Raw genomic sequence first — 23,646 nt, forward strand, 5'->3', positions numbered from 1 at the left:
GAGGCAATTTCGGGCATCACGCGATACCGTATCAATCTCACCCGACTGATATGTAAACATCTTACGCTATACGCGCGCGCTGCAGTTAGTTAATAGTTTGCGCTGCAATTTTACCGTCATGGAATTACATGGCATAATGATTTCCGCAAGACTCATTCCCGTTCGCTCTTTCTCTCTCTCTCTTTCTCTTCCTTCTCCTTTTGACAAGTCTTGACAAGATATGCGCTAATTTCGCAGTACAAGCACCATCTTCGTTAAATTATTACTTTACAATTTTTTTTAAGTGATTTGATCTCGTGTAACGGTGTGATGTAACTCGTTTCTTTTTTGTATGAGATTTTTAATGACAGGGGCTCTCTTCGGAGAAACTCGAGTCGACTCCTCCCGAGTAAAAATTACAAAAAGTTCGTAATTACGAAGCTATTTATCCGCCCGGAGAAATCAAGCTGAGGTCCCTACCTTCTTCGAGTGTGTAAATAGATAACAGAGGTTTATCTTTCGGTTAGTTTTAAACGATTTTTTTATTCGAATGGAAATTCCACTTGAGAATCTTAACGGCCGAAGTACTACATTCGATGTTAAACGCTTTAAAATTGCAACGAGCGTTTGATGCGCCATTTGATTTCCCGCGCCGAGGAAAAATCAATTTCCGAGAACTAGCCTCGCGGAACTTGTCATTAAAATTTTATAGCGTGCCTGGCATGGACGGTGTACGTTGTAATATCACGCATTAAACATGTCGAATGTGTCAACCATGCCTTTTCGATTTGTATGCGCTCCGACTATACGCGGTCTGCATGTAGGACACGCAAACATACATAATTGAAATAACAAGAGGAGCGAGTAATAAAAAGCATAGAGAGAGAGCGGTAACGTTCCATTATTATTTTTCTCTATTTATAATGCGTTCGCGCTGCCGAGACATTGTATCGCAATGCCCCCGCATGAATACGCACGGGTTATTCAGGCCGCTGAAATTGAGGCAGCAGCTCCTCCCCTCCTGCCCCTTTTGAATCTCACCCCGCGATTCCCTTTCGTCTAATATCAGTTAAACGAGACCGTCGAGTGTATTTCAGCAAAGCGCGCACCAGCGAGCATAGCTCTTTGCACACTAATAAAACATAACGGGATTCAGTCGTCCGTCAGCTCGAACTCCGCTGTAAGAAACAAGTGCGCTGTATCGTCGCGCGGGGCTGGGCGCGCCAACCAAAGCGCCTTTGAGCGCGGACACGCGGAATTGTCCGCGCAGGAAGAAAAAAAAATCCAAGCGCCTTGTGAATATTTCAGGGACCGGCTCTTTGAACGGGGGCAGCGTAATTAGACCGCGCCGGCTGAACCCCCGTGGATGAACTCATTGAAAAACCGATTACCTCTACAGGGCACCGGCCGAAAAATGGCTGCGGTCTTCGTAAGCAATATTTCAAACATCTCGACAAGAAAAAAAAAAAAGAGATCGCCTCGAAATTATAATTCGCATCGACGGCACGGAAATTCCACTGATTTTAAGATACGTTGAAGGCAATCGATAACGGTGTAAAGAGAAAGGCAAGCGCGTGCTCGTGTACGCGCAATCAGCCCGTCCATAATATTTATCGGTTTTGCACCCTCTCTGACCGTCGAGGCTGATTACCCTCGCCGCGCCGGCCGACGCTCCTCCGTTTCGCCAGTCCGTTTCCGTTAGACAATACGCGCGGTCGCGGTGGCCAGTTGAAAAATAGCGGTCATTGCACCGTGAATTTTTTATACGACGCGGACGAGCCAGCACGCGACATGTCGGGCGATGCGTTACGGATAACTTGTGACATTGTACCCTACGTGAGCGCTGAATAATAGCTGCTCGCGGAGGAGAAGTCCCTGTGCGCTTCGATTCTCCGCGCGGCCGCGCCATCGCGAGACGCTCTCGTACCGGAATGCAATTTGTATTAGCAATGATATATCGGTAATTGCGACATCACGGAGCGCACCAGGGGAGCGCAATTGCGCCTCGCGACAGGTCCGCCGCGCCGCTCGATCGCGCTTGCATATTCGCGACATCGCGAGTATAACAGACGGAGATAGCCATGTCCAACTGTTAATGACATTACCTTCTGTCATCGAACCGCGTCATTTATCGCCGGTTCTGCAATCGCGTTGCAATTATAAGGGGTATTCGATCTGTAAATAGGCTGCCGTCAGTTTGCGATAAAAGTCGCTATATATAAGTTATTCATACGATAATATAATTTTTGTATCTGCCTCGTTCTTTCTCTTTTTATAAATAGTATATATTATTTGTTACAGATTTATAATTATTTGACGACTTAAGTTAATAATGTTTTTAATACCGTCTTTATATATGGTTGCAAAAATGTAGAAAAACATGTTGAAAACATGATAAATTATTTTTAATTTCGACTTGTTTTTAGGTGTTTTTATAGAGAAACAAAAAATATTACGTAAAAATTTCTTTTCTAAAATTGGTAGCATCGAAAATTAAGACGTTAAATGTTTATTATAAATTTAATTATTTGTTGCGACAGTGGCGATTGTGCGTCTGTTTTCTATATCGAAGGCGCGATTCAAATCCGACCAGAAACATCGGATTTTTATTCGATTATCACCTCTCGGAAAATAATGGCAAATCATCGAGAGTCTCTAAATCATCGATCTATACTTATCTTTCCAGGAAAATCCTTTTAATTAGACCGTTCAGAACCTGGGTTAAAACTGTAGGTCCCGTATATTGCAGTATAAATTGAAAATAGCGCACACCACAGAAATACGAAATAGAAATTGAGGTCATAATGCTCGGATCAGCAAAAATCAATTGATCACTGATCCGCACTAACCAGCGTGATAGGGAAGTAACTAAATTCCTGTAACCTAAATAAATTAAGAGAGGTTTATATCCATGAGTGGAGAGAAAAACAAGGGCTGATAATGATGATTACACCAATAAGCGGCAGATAAGAAGCAAGTATATGCGTAAAAAGAGATTAATGCGAATGCAGTTTCAAGATATGATACTGCAACTTTTAGGAAAGAGGCGCTAACTCGGTAGCCTTCCCCGTCCCGAGCGTTTTATAATTCATCGAAAAATACATTTCTCTGAGAGGCCGTTCGCTCGGGCTACCTAAATATTTATTTCCGAAACGTTGAGTTAAGTTTCTCGCCGTCCGTCAAGCTGGCAGAAATTGTTCTTGACGAACTCGTGGAACGAGCGTAACTTGCGTCCCCGTGGAGGCGGAAATACGTCTGTCTAGAATCCGGGAGGGGGCCCCTCCGTATACATATTGCACGTCTATACGGCAACGAATATATTTTGCGTATTAATCTCGTAGTATACGTATATACATTTATGTCCCAAATGTGAATTCCGCTTGTCTCATTTGTATACATTTGCGTCGCAGATGGCGATCTTACTCGTCCTACGAATAGATACGCTTAAGATGTTAAGTGTAAAGATGAAATGTTAAAGGAAAAAAAAAAACATCTAGGAAAAAATTAGACGCGTTTTTCACGTTCGTCAAATACTATCTTATCTAAAGGCACGGTGATTATGATAATTGACCGTAATTCGCTATTAGCCTTCGGAAACGCAATTAGAATCGCATGACCGCGTTTAGCGCTAAATGCGGCGTGGTCTAGGCGAACCCGAGTGACCCCGCGCCCGCGCGCGTGTGTTCTCGCCAGGTACGAGGTCGTACCTGAGCAGCACGCACGCGTAACGGCTCCGGACGAGCACCCCGAAAACGACGTTAAGCCAGCCGCACGCGGTGCACGACGGCCGGGCGTTGATATATAGGGGCTCCCATACAGGCGCGCGCGGTCGCCAGATAATTCACCACGGGATGAGGGCCCGTGAAAAATTTAAGACCGCATTAAATTAAGAGTGCACACGGTGAGCGTCCGTCGCGCCGCGTCGCGACACACCGGACTCTATAAACCCGAAACTCCTGGCGAAACACACACGCCCGTCTCGTGACGAATTAAGCCCATTCAATTAGACCCGCGCGAAATACGCTGTTTCCGGACGCGCCACGCGTGTCGCGCCGCGATAATGAAGAGGCATAGGACACGCTCCCGCTCGTGCGTCGGACACGCTTTCATCTTCCCGTCCCCGTGCAGATGCGCTCGATGACTCCGCGTCACGGCGGCGACTGTATAAAACCCGTTCTGAACGATATAAGCTAAAGTAAAAAATTGAAATGGGATCCTAGCCGCAGTCTTAATTATTTAGAGATGGAAATATAATCATAGCTCTGAAAAAGAGAAGCGTACACAACAGCGTTAATTATATTTGTAGTCTAAAAACGTATATAATCCTCTTTTTATTATCTTCAATTTCCTATTTTGAAGGTATTCTTTTTTTGGCTTGTTATTGCTAAATTATTTACGTGTATATGTATGTATAATGTGTACGCGCTCTTTTTTATACATAATAGCTTAAAAGAGGTCTTGGATAAAAATTATTTAATTTGATTATTAATTATTTATTATTTCTCTTCTGTTTTCTATTTCTATATCTATTTTCGAAGTCAGATATTGTGATATCTATATATGTAAATGTATGCGTAATTGGAGTCTGTATTACGGATAACAAGTTATTAAATCTTTCATACGCGCGCGTATATATTAAAAAATAATATGTGTTGCGCATTTTGTTCGGGGACAATATTTCTAATTTGTAAAATATATATCTTCCGTGTCGCGCACACGGCGTATCATATCTAGAATTTGCGCGTCGTCTGAAGCGGAGTTAACGTAATCTCCGCGCGGGCGTGTAACTTTTATTTCAAACGTAACTTGCACGTATCCCGCGTGTAATTTCAACGTTGTAACGTGCGAACTTCTCTCGGATTGTTATTTTCCAGTTTCAGTACTTTTCGCGTGTGGAGCATACGCGCAGAGAATCGCGCCCGTCTGATGCGGCATAACGTCGCGCGTTTCGCTATGACATTCACGCTATGTACGATCGCAGATTCCGGCGATTGCCGATGATGAACCCGTGCCCGTTACCTTTCCATCGTCGATGCGCGACATCGATATACGTCGGGAAAATTATCGACCTTCCGGCTGGCGCATGTACGGTCAATGTAGTCACTTCGTGACTCGAAAGTCGATACGTTTCACAGAAACGGCGTAGCGTAAAGGATCGTGTTAGCGTTTTCTCTTTTTGTCAACGATATTCAGCACCGGGCTGAAGACGACACGGTGTCCCTTTCCCGCGTGACGACGCGGGAGTTGAGCATTTCGTCGGGATGAAACGGGAGCGGGAAACGAGTCGGGTATCGCGATCAACACACGCCCGACGTATTTTACGCCAGCTTCACATTTATACATGAATTTTGCGTCGATCATGTAAAATGCAGCTTGAAATGTCGCACGCTTTATTAGCTCGACATATATTTCACGTGTACACAATAATTGAACGTAACTTATTCATACGGGCGATGTTTACGGCCGCGAGCTCGATGGTAATTCCGTCGCTTTTGCGCCGTCGCGGACCGGAAGATGATCGGAAATGAATATTCACGAGCTATCGCGCGCGCGCGAGCGAGCGTCAGCTCGGCGACCGGCTTTCTGAACGTCCGCGAATCATCGGCGCTTATTTTTCTAGCGATATTTTTCGCTAGAAGGAACGAGAGACGGCCGCGAGAGAGAGGGCATTATCGCAATTAATCAAACGGCCGTATCGACCGACGAAGAGAGAGAGGAGAGAGAGAGCGGACAAAGAGCGGTTGCGTCGCTGTCACGGCACAAATTACGGCGCGATTATCGTCGACTCGCGGCGATTCGATTTATTCGCGTTAGGAATCGCGGGACGGAACGTCCCATCCATTACCGGCGCGACGAAAAATATTGGGCGAGCGATATTTTCACGGCCCGATATCGCGTATTCCTGGAAAGGCGTCGGCATTACCCCCGCGCGCCAGGTGGAACGCGAGTGCAGGTGGTGGTAAGTTCCGAGCGCGAAATTCGGCCGTTGGTTGGCGGGCGCAAGTTTATCGAGAGCACACCGTTTCCACGGTGCTCGTGCGCTTCGCCGGTGACCTGCTCGGCTAGTTTTTCTCGGCGCATGCGAGAGTAAAAGCGTAAATGTGACGAGAGGCATGTAAGTATACAGGTGCCTTCAACACACATTCGATCGTCTAACGTTTCTATGTCACGCTACACTATTAAGAAACAAATTGGTATCGAATTTTTTTTCATATATTTTATTTTCATCGTGATATTTTCATGAAAATATTCGCAAATTGTAATTTTCGTTAGTTTGTTGGAGAACAAGCGAAATTGCCTTGTTTCATGAGCAATTCATTAAAAATTTAGAGATTTCTGGTTTTTTTTTTTTTCTTAAGAAATACAGTTACTGTGTAGAATGTCGGAGAAGATTGCGGTTTCTGAAAATAAATGTTGAATAATGCATCTAGCGCAGCGTTTTGCCGTGCATAGAAATTAGCGAGCTCTATGCGAATTTATTAATATTGTCCAATTGCTTGGCGGAGATACGTCTTGCAAATTTGCTGAGAAAGCCTCGAGGGAGGAGAACGGCAGATGCGTACGCAGGCGGCATGCATCTTCGGGACTCACCGTTGAACACTAACTCACTGCAGTTGCAGTCACATGAGTCACAGTTACAGTCACAGTCACCACAGTCACAGTTACAGTCACAGTTACCACAGTCACAGTTACAGTCACAGCCCTCCATGGCGGATCTCTCTCCGGGCAGAGGTCCAACGAGTTTCGCGAAAATTTTCTATGACGACGGCGAGCTATATTTCGCGCTTTCGTTGGTCCGGCGCCAAAGATCTCGTGACGTCTCTACGTTCGGCGCTCAACGATCGATGTTCTCATCAGTCGCGGTACTCCAGATCTGTCGCCGTGTGTCGCGTACCTCTTATACAAAATACCGAGGTCCCGATTTCCCCGCGATGACGGCGCGTATTAACCCACCGGGTCGAGTCAAAGGTCAAAGTGGAAATACAGAGCAAAGAGTAATTCCGCGACGCGGTTATATGATTCGCGGCGGGGACTGGCGCGTGTATGCCACGCACGCACCACATTCACACCCGGCACCCACTCGCAGGAGCGACGACGAGCCCGCGGAAAGCAATTTCCCTCGGAAGATCGGATACGGAATACATTATCCGCGTTAATGCGTCTGCATTAAGATTGCCGGTTGTTGGAATTCATCTCGGCGCGCATCGTTTTACATCTCTGTAGGGATCAGAGCAATATATGGTCGCGATATACGGAACGGCGAGGCGCAAATTGCGTATTTGCGTTCGGTCGCATTGATGCCACTGTCGAATATTACCGAATAGGGCGGTCGACGATGTCGGCCAGGAACGAACATCCGTGGAAAATCAACCTTCGTGCCAATCGAGCGTCTATATAGCGATCGGTCAGCGCGAGTTTTCGTCGGATTATTTCGCGAGTCCGCGGTAACGTTTACGTAAGGGTTAAACTCGCGCACGAGAGAGTGCGGCCGCGTCGACGTCGAAGGGATTTTCGCGAATTCTCACGTGGCACTCGACTCGCGTGAAATACCCGCGACGTCGAATTTTTCCGCTCGCCACCCCGAGGGAAGGATCGCCCTTCGACTAGTTCGACTGTACGGGCGATCCTCATCCTTTCTCGAATCCCCGACGACGTAACGCCGCTCCGATTTCCCGTCGCCAAGCAACGAGAACGTTCGTTCGTGTGCGAGTACTCGCGTACTGGGCTGCAGTATCTCGTTCGTTCCCGATATATCCGTGAGCGCCTGACGTATGCCCACACACCAACGGTCTGGCGCCATCGATTGCCAGCCGCCCCTTAGCCTCGTGGACCATATCCAAGGTTCGGAAACGAGGCGGTACTTCCACATAATTTTCCCCAGGCGATAGATATCGAGGATCTCTTGTGTATCGGTGTAGTAAATAATAAATATATTTACAATATCCCCATTGTTGTAAATAAAGCGGTTACTTTCGTGTATAGCATCGAGAATCTAAAGGGAGAGAAGATATTACAGGTGGATTTCGATCAATGCGTGCGTTCGTTAGTGTCAAACGGTGCGTTTTTTTTTACCTATTAGGATGTATACAGCTATAAACATACACTTTTATCAACGTAAGATTGTTTACTTTGCAGACTGCTTTTTAGTACTGAATTTTTCGCATGTCACTATTCCTTAGATCTAACTTTTTTAAATTTATTCAACTGAAGTGACAGAAAATATGTAACTATGAGAAACATTTAAAAATTTTTTTGAAAGTTGCTAAATGCAGAGTCCAATCTTTTTATAATCGAATATTGCATTCCCTGCATAACCTCTTGGAAAACTACAATTCTCCTACACTTACAAGAAGAAACACTATGATGAATAATCACATTTACGGATTGTTACTGTCACCTTCTACACTTCAACTATTCATTGAGCTTCTTATGTGATAAAAGAGAAGAATATCGGAAACTTTCGGAGCTATTTCATCATAAATATCTCGATTAGATTTGCGTAATGTGAAATTTTGTTAAAAGATGACTTCTTAAATAATTTTTAATGTTTTTTTCTGAGAAATTGTAATGTCAAAATATTATTATGTAAATATTAATTTAACCGTCGAAGTTTATCACATCCCAAAAGATAATGCGAGACTCAAAAAATGCAAATTAATTAAAAAATCAATATAGTTAAAAATTATTAAGATATAAATATAGAATAATTACGGCCGAGAGATTCGTAAAAGAAGAAGAAGAAGAAGGATAACGAGATGTCAACAAACTTGGTATTTTAGGATACTCAACTCAATTCCCTTGGCACACAATTACATACGCTGTGTACAAATATCAAAAATACCCGTGTGGTTATGTATTTCGCATAACGGCACAGGGTAAACATTACGGCGCGCAATAATTGAGTTATCACATTAACGGCGTACACACACGGCGGTCATGCATAAATAAATATAATAATCCGCAAAGCGGCGCTCCTCGATTCGCCAAGCGAATTAACGCGCGCTTTTGTCGAATGATATTTTATTTAATGTACACGGGAATCAGGCGTTTTCACCGGTAGCCGACGACCGGCCTTCTTCTTTACACTCGTGCATTATTTAGGACGACGGCATTATTTTAATAACAATCGGGATTGTTTAAAATGGATAGAGATATTTGTTCTAGCATAGAAAACAAAATTGTTTTCAATAAAACCGTTGATGCAACGCATAAAAACAAGTATACAATGAAATTTTTTTTTAACATGAATAATTTTTTTAAGCACTGACATTGTTGTGCTTATTATTGTTATAATTATTAATATGATGTGTTTTTATATCAATGATTTCTATTAATATCAATATTAACATAATATAAATATGCATATATACATGTGTAGTCCCGCTCGAGAAATCAAACAATATTATATATTTATCTCTGTAACGTGAAACAAAGAAAATTGGAGAACCTACTGTATTCAATATTTTTTTCAGAAATTCTATTCTTACGTCTTATTGTTGTATCATTTACTATTTGACATATTTAGTTTGAACGCGAGATTTTTGCAGAAACATTGAAACATTCATCGGGAATTCATTTAGGATGAAAATGAACGATATCGAAAATCGATAAGCGCAAACTGCGCGCAATATAATTTATGATGTTATCAAGCCGATATTTGATGAATGACATACCTACGCGCAGACAGTAGATTCTATTTGCATGATTGTAGAAAGGTATTAGAGCTGCGATATGAATTGCGGCGAAATGTAAGAAATAGAGGTTGCACACAGAAGGAAACACAGTGACAATATACTTAATGAATTTATAATAAACTCCATAAGTCGTACTGTACATCAATTAAATCAGCCTCGTCAATAAATTAATTACGCTTTAATACGAAAATGGAATGATCGAGATACACAAAGTTGTGTCGTTACCACATAACTCGATATACATAGCACATCTTTTTCTCGCTTATCATATATATAATACATAGTCCCTAAATAGCAACACAAAAAAGAAGTTCGCGCAAATATCCGATTCAGGTACATCATCTCGCACACTGTAAAATACTTAGGCGGGCCGCAATATATATTTTTCTCGAACACTTTTACTTATCAGTTATTCGTACAGAGAAAAAATCTGACAGTGTATGCGTGTGTGTATGTGTGAGAGTGTATCTGTAGGAATATGTTTGTGTATGTGTGTATGTGTGAGTGTGTGTATGAGAGACTGTGTGAGTGTATGAATGTGTGTATACATGTGTGTATATAATCGAGCGATTTTACATACTCATATTTGTCGTGTACATATGCATTTGTGTACCGTGTATGTTTGTATTACGTGTATATGCGTTTTTACGCTGTCGAGGAATACGCACGTACATTCATGCTACGTTATAGTCTCCTTCTGAGTTATAAAAGTACGAAAAAAAAACTATCTTCTCGTACGATGCGACGAAACGTACTATATGTATGTATACGTACACCTACACATTGCAAACACATTATTCCCGCTGGAAGGAAGCAAGAAGAGTACATGGTCTAATAATAATAAAATAACTGCCGAATATATATATATATATATAAGATATATCTATTATATATATATATATATATATATATATCCGTGTCTGTCGTCGCTGTAGTGCTTTTTGGACATTCGTTGATCGTCGGATGAGTGAACGTCGGATAAATCGTCACGCCGGGAGAGTCCGCCCTCCGTCCACGATTTTTTTTCGGTGTCGTCCGAAGCCTGTGTGTCGATCGAACTCTCGGTCGTGCGTCCCGTCACTTCCATTCCTCCGCCATTCGCGAACAAGCCTTTCAGGTTTCATCGCCGTGACGTGACCCAAGGAGCTCCCTGTATTCGCTCCGGTTGTATATTGCTGCTGCGTGGTGATCCGAGGCGATCCCATAGAGGAAACGTCATCATCGCACAAAGCGCCTCTCGAGCCCTCCATCGCCGCCTCCTCCTTATCCTTCTCCTCCTCCTCCTTTGCCCCCTCCTCCTTCTCCTCCTCTTACAAATACGTCGACGTACGCAAAGTGTTCCAAAGCGCGTTTCTCGAGCGATGTACTATATGTCTTTAACGAATGACGATTAGAAGAAGCGCAAACAATTCCAAAACGATCCTCGCCGACGGCCGCAGGCTCACCGTGGAGGACCCCAGCACTGAAAAAATTATCGAACGAGACGCTCTGATAATACGATCTCCCATTCTTTTTTTTTTTTGTTCTTGTTTTACTTTCTCGAGGGATTAAGTCGCGCGAGAGCGGAGAGGAATTCAGATCGCGGCTCAACGGCATGGCTTTCTGAATGCCCCGGCTGTGTTTCAAAGCGAACGCTAAGGAGCTCAAAGAGCTCGTCGTGCCCGCCGGATGTTGTTCAAGCTCGAAAAAAAAATAGAACACTCTCTAAGCAAATGAACCCGCGCAGCCGGTTCACGTTCGGGTTCCCGCGAGGTGTCTTGAATTTCGATAAATAATCGAGAACCGATGGATGAGCGAGGACGGTCTCCTTGTTGAAATAATGAGACTGCGCCACGCTCACGTATGTGTATGTATGTGTATGTTATGCTTCACCCTCTGGATGAAGTTAAAACAAATAATTTCTCGTATTTTTAAAAATACGTACAATTACTTAGATGAAAACAGAACAAAAATGCAAGGCAAAATATGTAAGAAACAAAAACTCAACGTCAGTAATTTGATTAAATTTTTGAAAGTGAGGTTTAGAATGCGGCATGCCTACCTCACATGAATTGAAATAAACATAAATTGTAATATGTAAAGTTATACAATACACATATATATACATATATTGTAAATTCTTACGCGCTCTCTCAATATTTAACGTTTTATGATTTACAATTTATTCGTTATTTTTATTCGCAAATTAATGCTTTACTATCATGGAGCTATGATTTAAGTGCCCCTTAGGGCATCCGATTACTACGTAATGCAAGCGCACATTGCGGCGCGGAGAAGCGGAGAGAAACTTTACCTTTTACTCCAACCTGCCCGTCGGGCTTCTTCTGGCCGGTCTGAAAATTTGGCGGTGGCTGGAGGTAGTTGGTGCCGACCATAGTCGCGGCAGGCTCGTAGTGTATCACCCGCGGCAGATCCTCCTCGGCGCTGACTTCGGTGCTCTGCCAGTAAATGTCGTATATCGACGCGCTGCAACGTATCTTCAGCTTGCCGCTCACGAAGTGCTCGTGCGTAACCAGGAACTGGAGCCCGATTTGCGAAATCTGCCACTCCGATTCGTTCGTGTCGAGCGGGCTGTACGTGCGAACGTGCGGTTTGAGAGGCTGAGGGGAGAAGAAGCACACAGAAAGGACATAAATTAGTCAACGAGATTACACGAAACTTCTCTAAATATGTAGACCCGCGTTACTACAGAGATATAAGCGTATATAGCATAAAATAATATGGATAATGTTAAAAGATTATTTATTTATAGATAATCATAATATGCACATCAGAGCCATACGTATATTCTGGTGTAGTAAATAATCCCGAATATATTTAATATTTTAGAAAGTTAATTAAGTTTCATTATTTGATGGTCGTGATGAGTTGACGATAGTATAATAATAGGCTATTAAGAGATAAAATAAATACTGATATTGTGCGGTATAAAGATGAAATGATATATACATAATATTTGCGCTGTGCTTCATACGTCGTTAATGTTGCTGTTATATAAATTCTCGGTAGCACGGCGATTTCAATTTTCGTACGACGATCGTGCGTTCATGCCTAGCACACGAAATAATTTACGTAGATGTGTGTTGACGTAAGGTGATTAAGGAAGCTATTTCGAGCATTGCAAATGACGTTTTGTAAAAATATAACTTTAAAATTACTATCGAGAGAGTTTTTAGCATTTTATCGTTTAATTTATGAATATTTATTAAAATGTGGGCAGATTTAGCAGATATAATTACTTAAATAATTACTTCGAAACAGATTTAATTACATAGGTATATAGTTATCCCAAAAGATTAAAAAATGCTCGAACGTCGTTCTCAATCAAGCCTTAATTAAGAGATATTTATGTTAATATTGTACGCTAATCAAGGATCAGATTGTTAAATTATTTTCCGCACCGCGAATGCTACTCCCTTTCCAACTTCGGAACATCTCGAGGAGGAACGTATCCCATAAGCTCTCTTGTCTCTGACGTTTGATCAGGGATAATGGATCAAAGCCGAGGTAAACTAAATAGAGGTATCTGATCCTCCTCTCCCGTTCCTTTCCGTCCGTCTATCCTCTCGTCTAACCGCGCGCGCATTACTATCATTAGCAGTTAGAGCATACCTGTCGATCGTTGATATACCAAGTGAGATTCGCAGCGGGTTTGCTCCGGCCGGATGTGCAGTTCAAACGTAGCGGATCGTCGACGCGGTATTTCCTCTTTAGTCCCTGTATCGACGGCATCTCAGAGGGCAATTCTGCGAAGGCAATATATACTCCGCATATATAGAGTGCTCCAGATCTAGCCACCTCAGCCCTCGCGGCCTCAGTGAGAGACCACCCTCCATGCATACGTATACTACACTTCGTGGTGTCGAAAGCAGATTTTCTCTCGGCGAAAATATCAAAAGGGAAACTATATCATCACTTTTCGGCAAATCCTCCATTTATCGCGCATTAATACGTTATTTGCGATAAATACTCAAATTGCATGTATCAAACTGGAGTAAAGCCCATTTTGCGGGAGATTAAAGTTAACGATAAGAAAACCCTCAGTTAGGTTTTTCTTCATAATGGAACAGGATGCCGTTAGACAAAGAATACAAAGTATATGATTCTTTCGGGCCACCCTGTACGTACGCACGCGATCAAGCATCGCACGAGCTTGCGTGCAGTCGAGACGTTGTCGCTTTGACCGGGCTTGACCGGACCCGTCGTCGTTCCCCAAAGCCCAGACGCAGTCGAAACTTTCGGCGGCGGCGATGACGGTTGGTCGATACGAAACGGTCGTCGTTTTCGCCCCCACGCTGCACTCTCGTCCTCTCGTACGAAAAATTCTTCTCTTACGATAGACGGAGCGATTCGCGCTCGCGTGCCCGGGCCATTTCGCTATCACTTGACGCGTCGTCAAGTATTACGCACACGCGCGCGGCGACTCGTTACAGGCACCTGCACACGTGTCGTCGCCAGCCCTCGCGGGAAATATTACTTTTTCACTTTTTTTTACGGTGGACGTAAATTCGTGCGCTTTGTCGCGCCTTTACGACGAGAGGGCGAGAACGCAGCGGATAAAAATGTCGCCGCTCTCTCTCTCTCTCTCTCTCTCTCTCGCTCTCTTTAACGTGAGAATTGAATAGTCCCGTCCTTGTGGAAGATTTGTGTCGCATCTCCGAAACTCTCCCGCGAGCTCGAGTGCGCGTAGATATTTGTACCTATAATTTCTCGCTCCTCGCATTCGCGAGCCGCGGCTGGTTGTGACACGCGCGCGCGAGACGCAAGTAATTAAAAAAGACATTTAATTCTCTCCGGAGGTGGAAGTACGTTCGTATAACGTAATATCAGAATAGATTACGGTGTATTTGTGAAAAGGAAGTCCCGGCGAAATGTCGTCGGCGCGGAATTCATCGGATGCTACGCTTTTAATGAAGGAACCTCGAAAATAGCGACATGCAGTTTACGTTGTTAAAATGTATTACTCGACGCGCAACCCCTGTAAATTGCGAAAGGCGTCGCTCGCAAAGCGTAGGCATCTCTCCTCGTTTTTCTTTTTCCCCCTCCCCCCCTCCTCTTCTCTTCCTCTTTTTCTCGCGAAACGCTTCGATTCGTCGATCTTACGGTAAATTACGGTAAAAGTTTTATTGACGACGAGAATGTGATTTAAATAGCCGCGCTTATTATTACTTCCCCTTATCAAAAACTCGATATCACGGGACGGTCGGGCCGTAAAGGTGGACGAGGCACGTTTAAATTGTCCCGCTGTGGTAATAACGCTCTAACGTGTTTTTTACGTAGTCGACGACGCGGCGTCCTAAGTTATTAACGTGTGCACGAGTATAAAAGCACAGGGGAGGACAGGAGACACTTACCGACGACGTTCATCGCCGCGGAAACTATAGCCGTGTGGAAGGAAGGTGCATCGGCTGATACCTCGCAGCTGTACACGCCCGCCGCCTCCAATTCCAACTTCGTCAGCACGACCTGCGTCGCGTTGCTCTCCGTTTTCTGCGGAACAACAGTAATTCATTACGATCGTATACGCCTCGGCACGAAAGGCGTCCACGTCGGCCTCCCGCCGTCCTTCCGTCGTCGTCATTGTCGTCGTTGCGATTATCGGGGACACGGAGGGCCGCGGGAATTCTCCCGGATGATACGCCCGGCATGTACGTGTACATATACGAGAATACGTAACGGGCGCGCTTACGAGAGAGGAATCCGTCCAATCCATTAATGACCAATGCTTCCGCCAATCGTGCGACATGCGACCGGCCTGGTTATTCGATATCAGTCCCGGTTTGATTCCCAAACGGGGATCTCCCGTCTCGCGTTTCCCTCCCCGGCCCATCCGCGACGTTTAAATATTCGCGATGCACTCGCGGGCTTGCTTCCCCCCCCCCTCTCCGTCTCTTCTCTTTTTTTTGCACACCGGTTGTCGATTGCCGAGAGTCGTTATCGAGCGATGTTAAAAGTAATGAATATCGCAGCAAGGTGTCCGAATTGCGTTTCGAATTGCAGCGAAAAGCGCCTGCGGCTCGGCATACGTATCGCAAAAATGTGGCGCACGTCGGGCAGCTAGGAACGGTCGGACGTTAAAAAACGCGTGTGCAAAGCGCAATAATGCAGAATGATCTATCCGCCGGACGGCCGTATAGATATACGTGTCGCCGTCTCGCGCTGCGTGGACGTTCGTCATAACAACCGTCATTAGATCGTAATCGGAGCTGCCGTGTCCGAAACGCGGAATTTTAAATTGGACCCTCCGCCGGGCCGCATAAAATTATATTTAACGGCGTTTTAAGCAACTGGTTTGGAGCGTGTAAACGATGCATCCGCGAAACGTTCGCGGAGAAAAATAGAGTGGAGTAGAACGTATCTCATTTAAAGGAAATACTTTGAAAAGAGTAAAAATTGCAACTCAACGTCGCCAAATTTTATATATATATATATATATATATATATATATATATATCCACATGTGTACATACATATACACTACTGTACATATAGATTACTGACGTAAATAATAGAATGTCATCGATTCTTTCTAGTTGGTAAAATTACAAAAAATACAATTTTAAAAAACTGTAGAATTTGCGATACCATAAATTGAATATAAGACTACAATAAAAAAAACGCGATAAAACTCCTGTCCAGTTAAAAAATTAAAAAGAAAAATAAAAACGGAATTTAATAGAGGGAAAACGCGACACCCATACCAGGACGGGTAACGCACATCGACGAGGGCCATCAGTTACTCCTCTCGTAGGGAGACAGCTCGAATTCAAAAACTTCGATCAGCCGATATGTAGAACGGTATACGCTATACAGCAGCAAGCAGGAACTGTACGTTCCGGCGGTATCGGTGTTATCGTGTTCTATTCGCAACTTCTCGACCGCAATAAATCCTCACCCCTCCTCTCCCCCTCTCACTGTTCCTCTCTCTTTCTCTCTTCTTGACACCCGCTTTTTTTTTCTCCGCGCGGCTCCGCCGGGCTACAAAAGGATCTCGAGATTTCGCGACGGCCCGCGGGACACCCGAGGTTGTATAAAGCTCGTCCGTCACCTTGGATTGGGAATGGGGAACAAGAGGCGGGGGAAGGGAGGGGGGGCGGAGGGAGAAAAACTTACCTTCACCGTCAGGTTTCCGATGGGGAAAGTCTTGACGGGCGGACTCTCGTTCGGGGCATAGCGATAAAACTCTCGATTCGCTTTATACCACTTGACGGTGTACAATGGGTCGCCCTCGGTGTCATACCAACATTTCAGCGTCGCCGAGTCGCCCTTCTTCACGGCCGTCGGTATCTGGATGCGCACTCCTCGCAGACCCGAGCAAATTCCTGGGAAAGAGAGAAAGAACGGAAAGGTTCGTTAATTATATTTTATCGACGCCCGTCTACGTCGGGCGCCCGCGTATTATACACCCGTTTGTCGTCGAAACGGCGGTCCGGCATGCTCTCCGGCTCGCGTTGTACGCTTATCGGGACGGATGATCTTGGCGAAGTTATTAGGGCACGTGCAGGACGTAGAGAGCGAAAGAGAAAGGGAGAGAGAGAGAGAGAGAGAGAGAGAGAGAGAGAGGGAGACAGACCCGCATATGGATCTGAATCTCGACTCATACCCTCGGGGGAAAAGAGGAAATGAAAGCCGAAGGTGAATTTCTGCCGTGTCATGTCATGAGAGGGCGGCTGAATATCGCCCGCGATGCATACCTCATCGATTACGTTCGTGGGACAGTGTTTCCCAAATAGGAAAAGTGACGATGGGCTTTCGGAAGGTCGGACTGAAGTAAAGGCGCTACGTCATATAATATTCTGTAGCTATATCGATTTTAAAATTTCCACCGGCGATGGTCTACTTCGATTCGGTATTCCGTACGGGCCGCTCTTTCGTGACTCAATCTCCCGCTAAATATCATCTCGCTATTTTGGACTCGCTAATACGCTAATACGGGGGGGGGGGGAATGATAATTTGTCATCATTACGGTTATTCGATCTTTACGTAAAAATATCACGTTTCTCCTTCGTCGCCCTGTACAATGGTACACGTGCTACGCCGCTCGACGGGTATACGCGCGAAAAGCCGATGGAAGATACATTACGTTAATTAAGGATTATATTTCCTCAGACCTTTCTGTGTGTGCGACTGTCATGAGGAAGCCTCATCTTTTAATTAGATCAAATGATCCTGTGTGCCGCGAGAGCACACTTGGGAACCACTGGGCTTCGCAGGCTACACACAGCCACGACTTTGGTTATCAGAGCGACATCGTCATTACGCGGAAATCCTCATAATGAAAGCGACCGCGAATACCTATAATACGGGCTCGCGAGGAATAGTTTCTTATAATAACGGCGACGCACTCGCCGCTCCATCCGCGGATTCGAAATTATTCGGCGAATCCCCACGCCGGAATCCTTTATCGATCGCGAATAGAATCCTTCTCGCGCTCTGCTCCGTTTCCCCTCTCCGGGGCCTCGGCCAAATATTCTCATTCACGAGGAATGGGATCGATTCTCGCGCGAGAAACAGAGCTTACGCGTTCCCGAAACGGATCTCATCGTCGCGGCGCGGCGGCCTTCGTAGAATTTCCACGTGCCTACGTACCTAGATGCAAAAATCATTCGCGCTTTTTCGAAACGATCTCATTCTCCAGCTATTTATGTTTCGCGTTTTGCATAAAGGACGCAATAAATCTACAAACGTTTCATATGTCGGTCAGTGAAAATAAGAATTCCATTATCGGTGACAGTAAGTAAATTTTTTAAGCGTATATACATACATAGTCTGAATATACCTGGAAAAAAAAACTAAAAAAAACTTAGAGTCGCGCATAACGTCATCGTGACATCGCGACTGGTTACCGTATTCAATCAGGCAGCAAAACTTTATGGTCAGCAAACTTACGTTAGAGATTCTGTTTATGTAAAGAAAAGTCTGGCGGTGGTATTAAAGTTTCCGTGTAAATGATTCATGCGGTACGCAACGATTTCAATGCGACATTTTTACCGAAGTTTTCCGCGCGCCGGGGAGAAATTCTTAGCGTTTTCTTTCCACGGGATCGATATAATGCCGACTCTCGCAGTTTCGCGGATTGGACGGAGGAGAGTTTCGGCGGAGAGTATCGCAGGGAAATATTGCCCCGGCGCATTAAAGGGTGTGACGATCGGGGCGTAATGTTTTCCCCCTACCCCTTTTAGCGGCACTTCACGGGGCTTACGGGTATTTAGTTACAAAACCACGAGGGCACTCTCTCGTGGCCGGTCGTTAGTCGTTAATAAAAAGTGGATTTGCGGCAAGCACAGCGACGATTGACGACGGGGGGACGGGGGGGGAGAGAGGGGGGAAGAAAAGGGTCGAGGCGACGACCCGCCCCGAGACTGTCGTCGTGCCGGCAGAAAGTAACGAACGTGCCGTCGTGCGAAAGAAACAGATAAGCACGCACGACGCCGTAACGCACTTCTGTAGCACTCTCGAGCGACGGCGATTATGGCCGGCGTTAACGAGTCGAATTCAGCTCTGCGAGCCACCCGAGTTTTTTTTCCGTGGTACGGTACGTCGGACGTTGCGTTATGACCTCTCGCAAAAAAAAGAGGAAGAAAAAGGGAGCGAAAGAGAGAGAAGGAGGGAAAAAGAGAAGTGGATGCGCAAACAGCGCTTCGTAATAATTTCCATTCGCCCCGGTGTACCCAGTGGCGAAGTGGGTAATATCAATCTGCTCGAGAGACAGCGGCTCGATTCGGAATATTCGATGCCGATACGAGTGCGAGTTCAGCTTAATTCGCTTACACTAATGGCGATACGCTCGGTTTAACGGACAGCTCTCGCGCAATGAATGCGATTTCGCCCGATCGGACAATCGCGCGGACGGATCTGCAGAACGGATATGACGTTCGGTAGAGCGATCGGCTTAATTAGCTGCCGAGCGAAGCGACGAATCGCATTTGCGTAGAGGAAGGGAGAGAGAGAGAGAGAGAGAGAGAGTTGAGAGAGGGGCCCGTATCGTCGTGCGCTTCGACGCTTCGCATCCCTATACGCTCCAATAGAAAGCTTATCTTTTGTGCGCCGGCAAAAGGCTCGCGCACGATCGGACGAAAATTACCGATGAGAATGAGCACGCATCGTGAGACTTTGATTCGAGATTTCGCGAATGGAAATGTTATCTGGATTCTGCTATTTTTAGCGCAAACTGATAAAGGGAGATGCCGTAATAACGGAACAATCGCCGCCGCCGCCGCCGCCGCCGCCGCCGCCGCCGCCGCCGCCGCCGCCACCGCCACCGTGCATCGTTATCTGCGTTATAAATGGCAACGCGTATAGATATAAGCGAAGTTCCGCCATTCTTTTTTTTTCGGAAAAAGAAGAGAAAAAGGATTATAACTTGCTTTTCATACAGTAGATCCTCGCTCGTAAAAAATCGCGCTAATGCAGACGGGATATCTCGCGCTTAATATCGGGTTTCGGAATCCGTTCAATTTGAAGTGCGGTGCTCGTTTTCAAGCGAGTTTGTTAACGTCAGATGCGCAGGTTTTCATGACGTAGACGATCGCGTGGAGTATACATTTTAACACTTCATTTATCAAACGTTATTATTTGTTAGAAGGGATTGGAAATGGTATAATTCCAGCAAGTTTATTTCCCGATACTGTATCCCTGCCATCCATTTTTATTGCAACGAGGAAACGTCGTGATTACTTTCGCGCGTCTCTTCAGGTGCGAGGGTCTTATAATTCACCGATTTCAATATATAATTACTCACATTACGCCGTGTCACACGAGAGACGAAAATTATCAATATGTCAATATAACGATTCCTCGATAATTTTAACTTGCTGATTTATTGTTTTTTCAATAATTTTCGTGTTATTGAATAAAACAACGAAGAAAGTTGTTTCATCGACGTCATGTAAAAATTATGTCCTTCTCACAATCACTTGCATATTAAACAAAATTCTCACTAGAAAGGAGCTCTTATTTCTCTGTTCTTCTCTCCCTCTCTCTTTTTCTCTGACAGAACTGTTCTAAAATACATATATCCTCGAATGAAAGGCAAGATTGACGTAAGATTGACGGCGAGCATGAAGTCTCCATTTGTGAACGTATATAAGAGTTGTCGCAAATAGCGATCGGTATACGTTACAAAGTTATATCGGATAATCGAATATTTGATCGCTCGCCGACGACCGTTAATATTAAGCAAGAAAAACATCGATAAGAAGAAGAAGAAGAAGACGAAGAAGTTTAGCGAGGCCAGATCGCTAGCGCGCGCAACGGAGCGCGAATTCACTCGGCGGCGCGGGGGAAGGGCTCTCCGCCGCGCTCGCCGTAAAATCGTATTCGCCAGAATGTCATTAATACGATTATATACCCGCCGTGATGGGAATTCGTTAAATTTGTTAATGCCCTATTACGGGGAACGCCCGCGCGTTTTATGGCGAACGCGGTGCAACGACCCGACGCGCCAATGTTCCTCGGATACAACCGCCGGCTTTCCTCCCTGGCTGCTGGTTCAACGCTCGTGGCGAACAGGATCCTCTTCCTCGCATCCCCGAGACGCGACGTCTCTCGCCTCTCTCTCTCTCGCGTCTCCGTTAACAGTTTTTGCGCTTTGTTCCCCGGCGTAGCAACGCCCACACCGCCTAGACGAAATCCATTTCACGAGCTGGGGAAAATCCGCGAAGATCCCGACAGACGTCGGCTCCCCGGCCGATGCACCCCTCTTCGCGACGACGTTTGCGTGTCGCGTTATTATTCCATACGACGACTTCGCAATCCTCGCGCGTACCACCGCATCGTCTATGCATGTACTTTATGCTAATATCCGTAATGGAGAAAGTTTCTGATATCGTGAAAAAGTGTCTGACCTGGAGCACTCAGGCATGAATTTTACGGTGGAGCTAAATTAACGATGATAATGTATAGCCGTACGCTTAACTTGAAATTTTTATAGTTTGGCGCCATGCGCTTCGATGCGGTAATGCGTTAATTTAATCTCTCGCTTAATATCGGCAATTTAATTTTATCCATGTTAACATAATAAATTCATTGGGTTTAACGTAATAGCTTGACCAAAAAGTCGAATGTACGTACGTGCATGTAAAATTTACATCGTCGGTTTGCGCACGTACACGCACATGTTTATTCAGATGTGTCAACGCAAACGTTCGTTTTCGAACGAAATATATTTGGTCCACGGTTAACTTAACTTATTCATATTTTACAGCCGCAAGCCCGTACCGTCGCTCCGATCACGCGAAAACGGTCCATCTCGACCCGACCGAAAGGGGTAGAACGGCTCTCTCTGCGCGGACGATCCACGTTGGCTGATAGTCATCGCAGGTGCAGCGGAGCCGCGTCGGCACACGGCCGCAAGGACGGATCTATACCGTAGGATAGCTCATTTATCGGGGCAACGAACGTGCGAGGTAGCAGTGACCAGCCAGCGGGGAAGACGTCGCGTACAGCGGGAGGACAGCGCGAATTGAGGTGAATGGAGGTGCAGGAGGGTAATCCGGAGCAAGCATGCATGCATGCCGTCGTCGACAGCGGACAACACCGTCGCCAGATACGACGAGGGTGATTCTGCGTGTTACGCGTGTCGACGACGTGTGTGTGTATATACGTGTGTGCATGTACGCACATATACGCAAAGGGGGACCCGCGTAAGGGCGGTGCGGAAGGCGACTCGTCGGAAGGCAACTCACCCACGATGTGAACCCACAGCAGGATTTTCAGTTCCATGAATGCTTCTGTCGCTCGTCGTCGCCGACGTGTCTCACTGGGGCTGTCTGCGATCCTCGCTCGTCGTCCGTCGTCGTCGCGTCGGACGCGTCTCTTCGCATGTCGTCGGAGAGGCACCTCTCCGCTCTTTCTCTCGCTCTCTCGCTCTCTGCCTCCCTCTATCTCTTTCTCTCTCTCTCTATCCTTCTCTTCAATAGCAGCAGCAGCAGCAGCAGCAGTAGCAGTAGTAGAAACGGCAACGGCCAGTACAGCGCGTGTGTGAAAGGGTGCCGTAAGCGAACGACGACAACGGCGGCAACATCCCCCTTACATAATACGCCGCGATCGGGGGATCGTCGGCTGAGAGCGTTACGTGTTACGAAGTTCCTTCTCGCGCGACTCGATATCGCGGATGTTATTCCCCGGCGGAGGAGTATGCGCGGCCCGCCGAGCCCGGCTTCTCTCTGGTGGTGCACGGCTGGCTCCGTCGCTGCTGGAACCCCCGTTGCGTTTCGCGCAGAATCAATTTCCTCGGGAAACGACGACGGCGGCGCCGGCGACGCGCGCCGCCGAGTGCGCGAGCGTGACCGCGCGAAACCGCGCCTGCGTCCCCGGCGTCGTCGAGCGTGTCTTAGCGACGGCGTGCACGTATACGTACAAGAGCCGCACTCACACACGCGGTGTACGCGCGCGGACGAAGCGACACGCATTCACCCCCTCGACGTCGCGCCGCGCCGTCGCGCGTCGTCGTGCCGCGGGGGTGAATGTGCGTACGTATATACGAGTAAAATCTGGTCCACCGATAGATTCCGAACAACTCCGAGCCGGCCCCCGATAGGCCGGTCTCCCCTTTCCCCCTGGTGCTCCCCCGCGCCAGGACACCCCGCTGTTCCCCATTCCGCCCCCTCGCGTGTATGTTTTGTGTGTATGCATTCTCGCAGGATGAACGCACTCTCTCCTGCTACGAGGCGGGCGGTCTTGTCACGATGTGTTCTCTTCCTCCTTTTTCGAGATATACCGCTATCGATATTCTATCAGACCACCTATCTGGATATCCGTTTGTCTATTTGCAGGTCTGCCTGTTCTGTATCGCTATGTTTTACTTGGATGACTATTCGCGATGAGACAATACCGCTCCTTATTCGGAATATCTCTTCTTATCAAGTTTTACTTTGACAGATAAATTACAACTGATTGCAATAAATTTCCCGATAATACTTAATATAGTAATTAAATTATTTCTTATATATAGGGCGTCCCAAATTTGAA

The 23,646-nt window shown here is 45.9% G+C and overlaps 2 protein-coding genes across 3 annotated transcripts in view; both read right to left on the reverse strand.

Moving 5' to 3' along the window:
• The window catches only part of LOC105448618 (choline transporter-like protein 1), a 23,426-nt gene extending 15,730 nt beyond the window's left edge, over window positions 1–7,696 (reverse strand). For both annotated transcript variants that reach the window (XM_011687291.1, XM_011687290.1), the window contains exon 1: window positions 6,571–7,696. In XM_011687291.1, coding sequence (XP_011685593.1) covers window positions 6,571–6,688 — 118 coding nt within the window. In that variant the 5' untranslated portion in view covers window positions 6,689–7,696. The remainder of the gene's footprint in view (window positions 1–6,570) is intronic.
• A 3,343-nt stretch (window positions 7,697–11,039) lies between these two features.
• LOC105448619 lies at window positions 11,040–22,842 on the reverse strand. Its single transcript, XM_011687297.1, has 6 exons — window positions 22,362–22,842; window positions 16,788–16,996; window positions 15,029–15,164; window positions 13,287–13,420; window positions 11,968–12,274; window positions 11,040–11,136 (listed from the first exon to the last, which is right to left on the reverse strand). The coding sequence occupies exons 1-6, from the start codon at window positions 22,396–22,398 to the stop codon at window positions 11,051–11,053; spliced, it is 909 nt and encodes a 302-aa protein (XP_011685599.1). The 5' UTR covers window positions 22,399–22,842; the 3' UTR covers window positions 11,040–11,050.
• Window positions 22,843–23,646: the final 804 nt, after the last annotated feature.

Source organism: Wasmannia auropunctata, unplaced genomic scaffold, assembly GCF_000956235.1.
Source record: "Wasmannia auropunctata unplaced genomic scaffold, wasmannia.A_1.0 LD336083.1, whole genome shotgun sequence".
NCBI classification, from domain to species: Eukaryota; Metazoa; Arthropoda; class Insecta; order Hymenoptera; family Formicidae; genus Wasmannia; species Wasmannia auropunctata.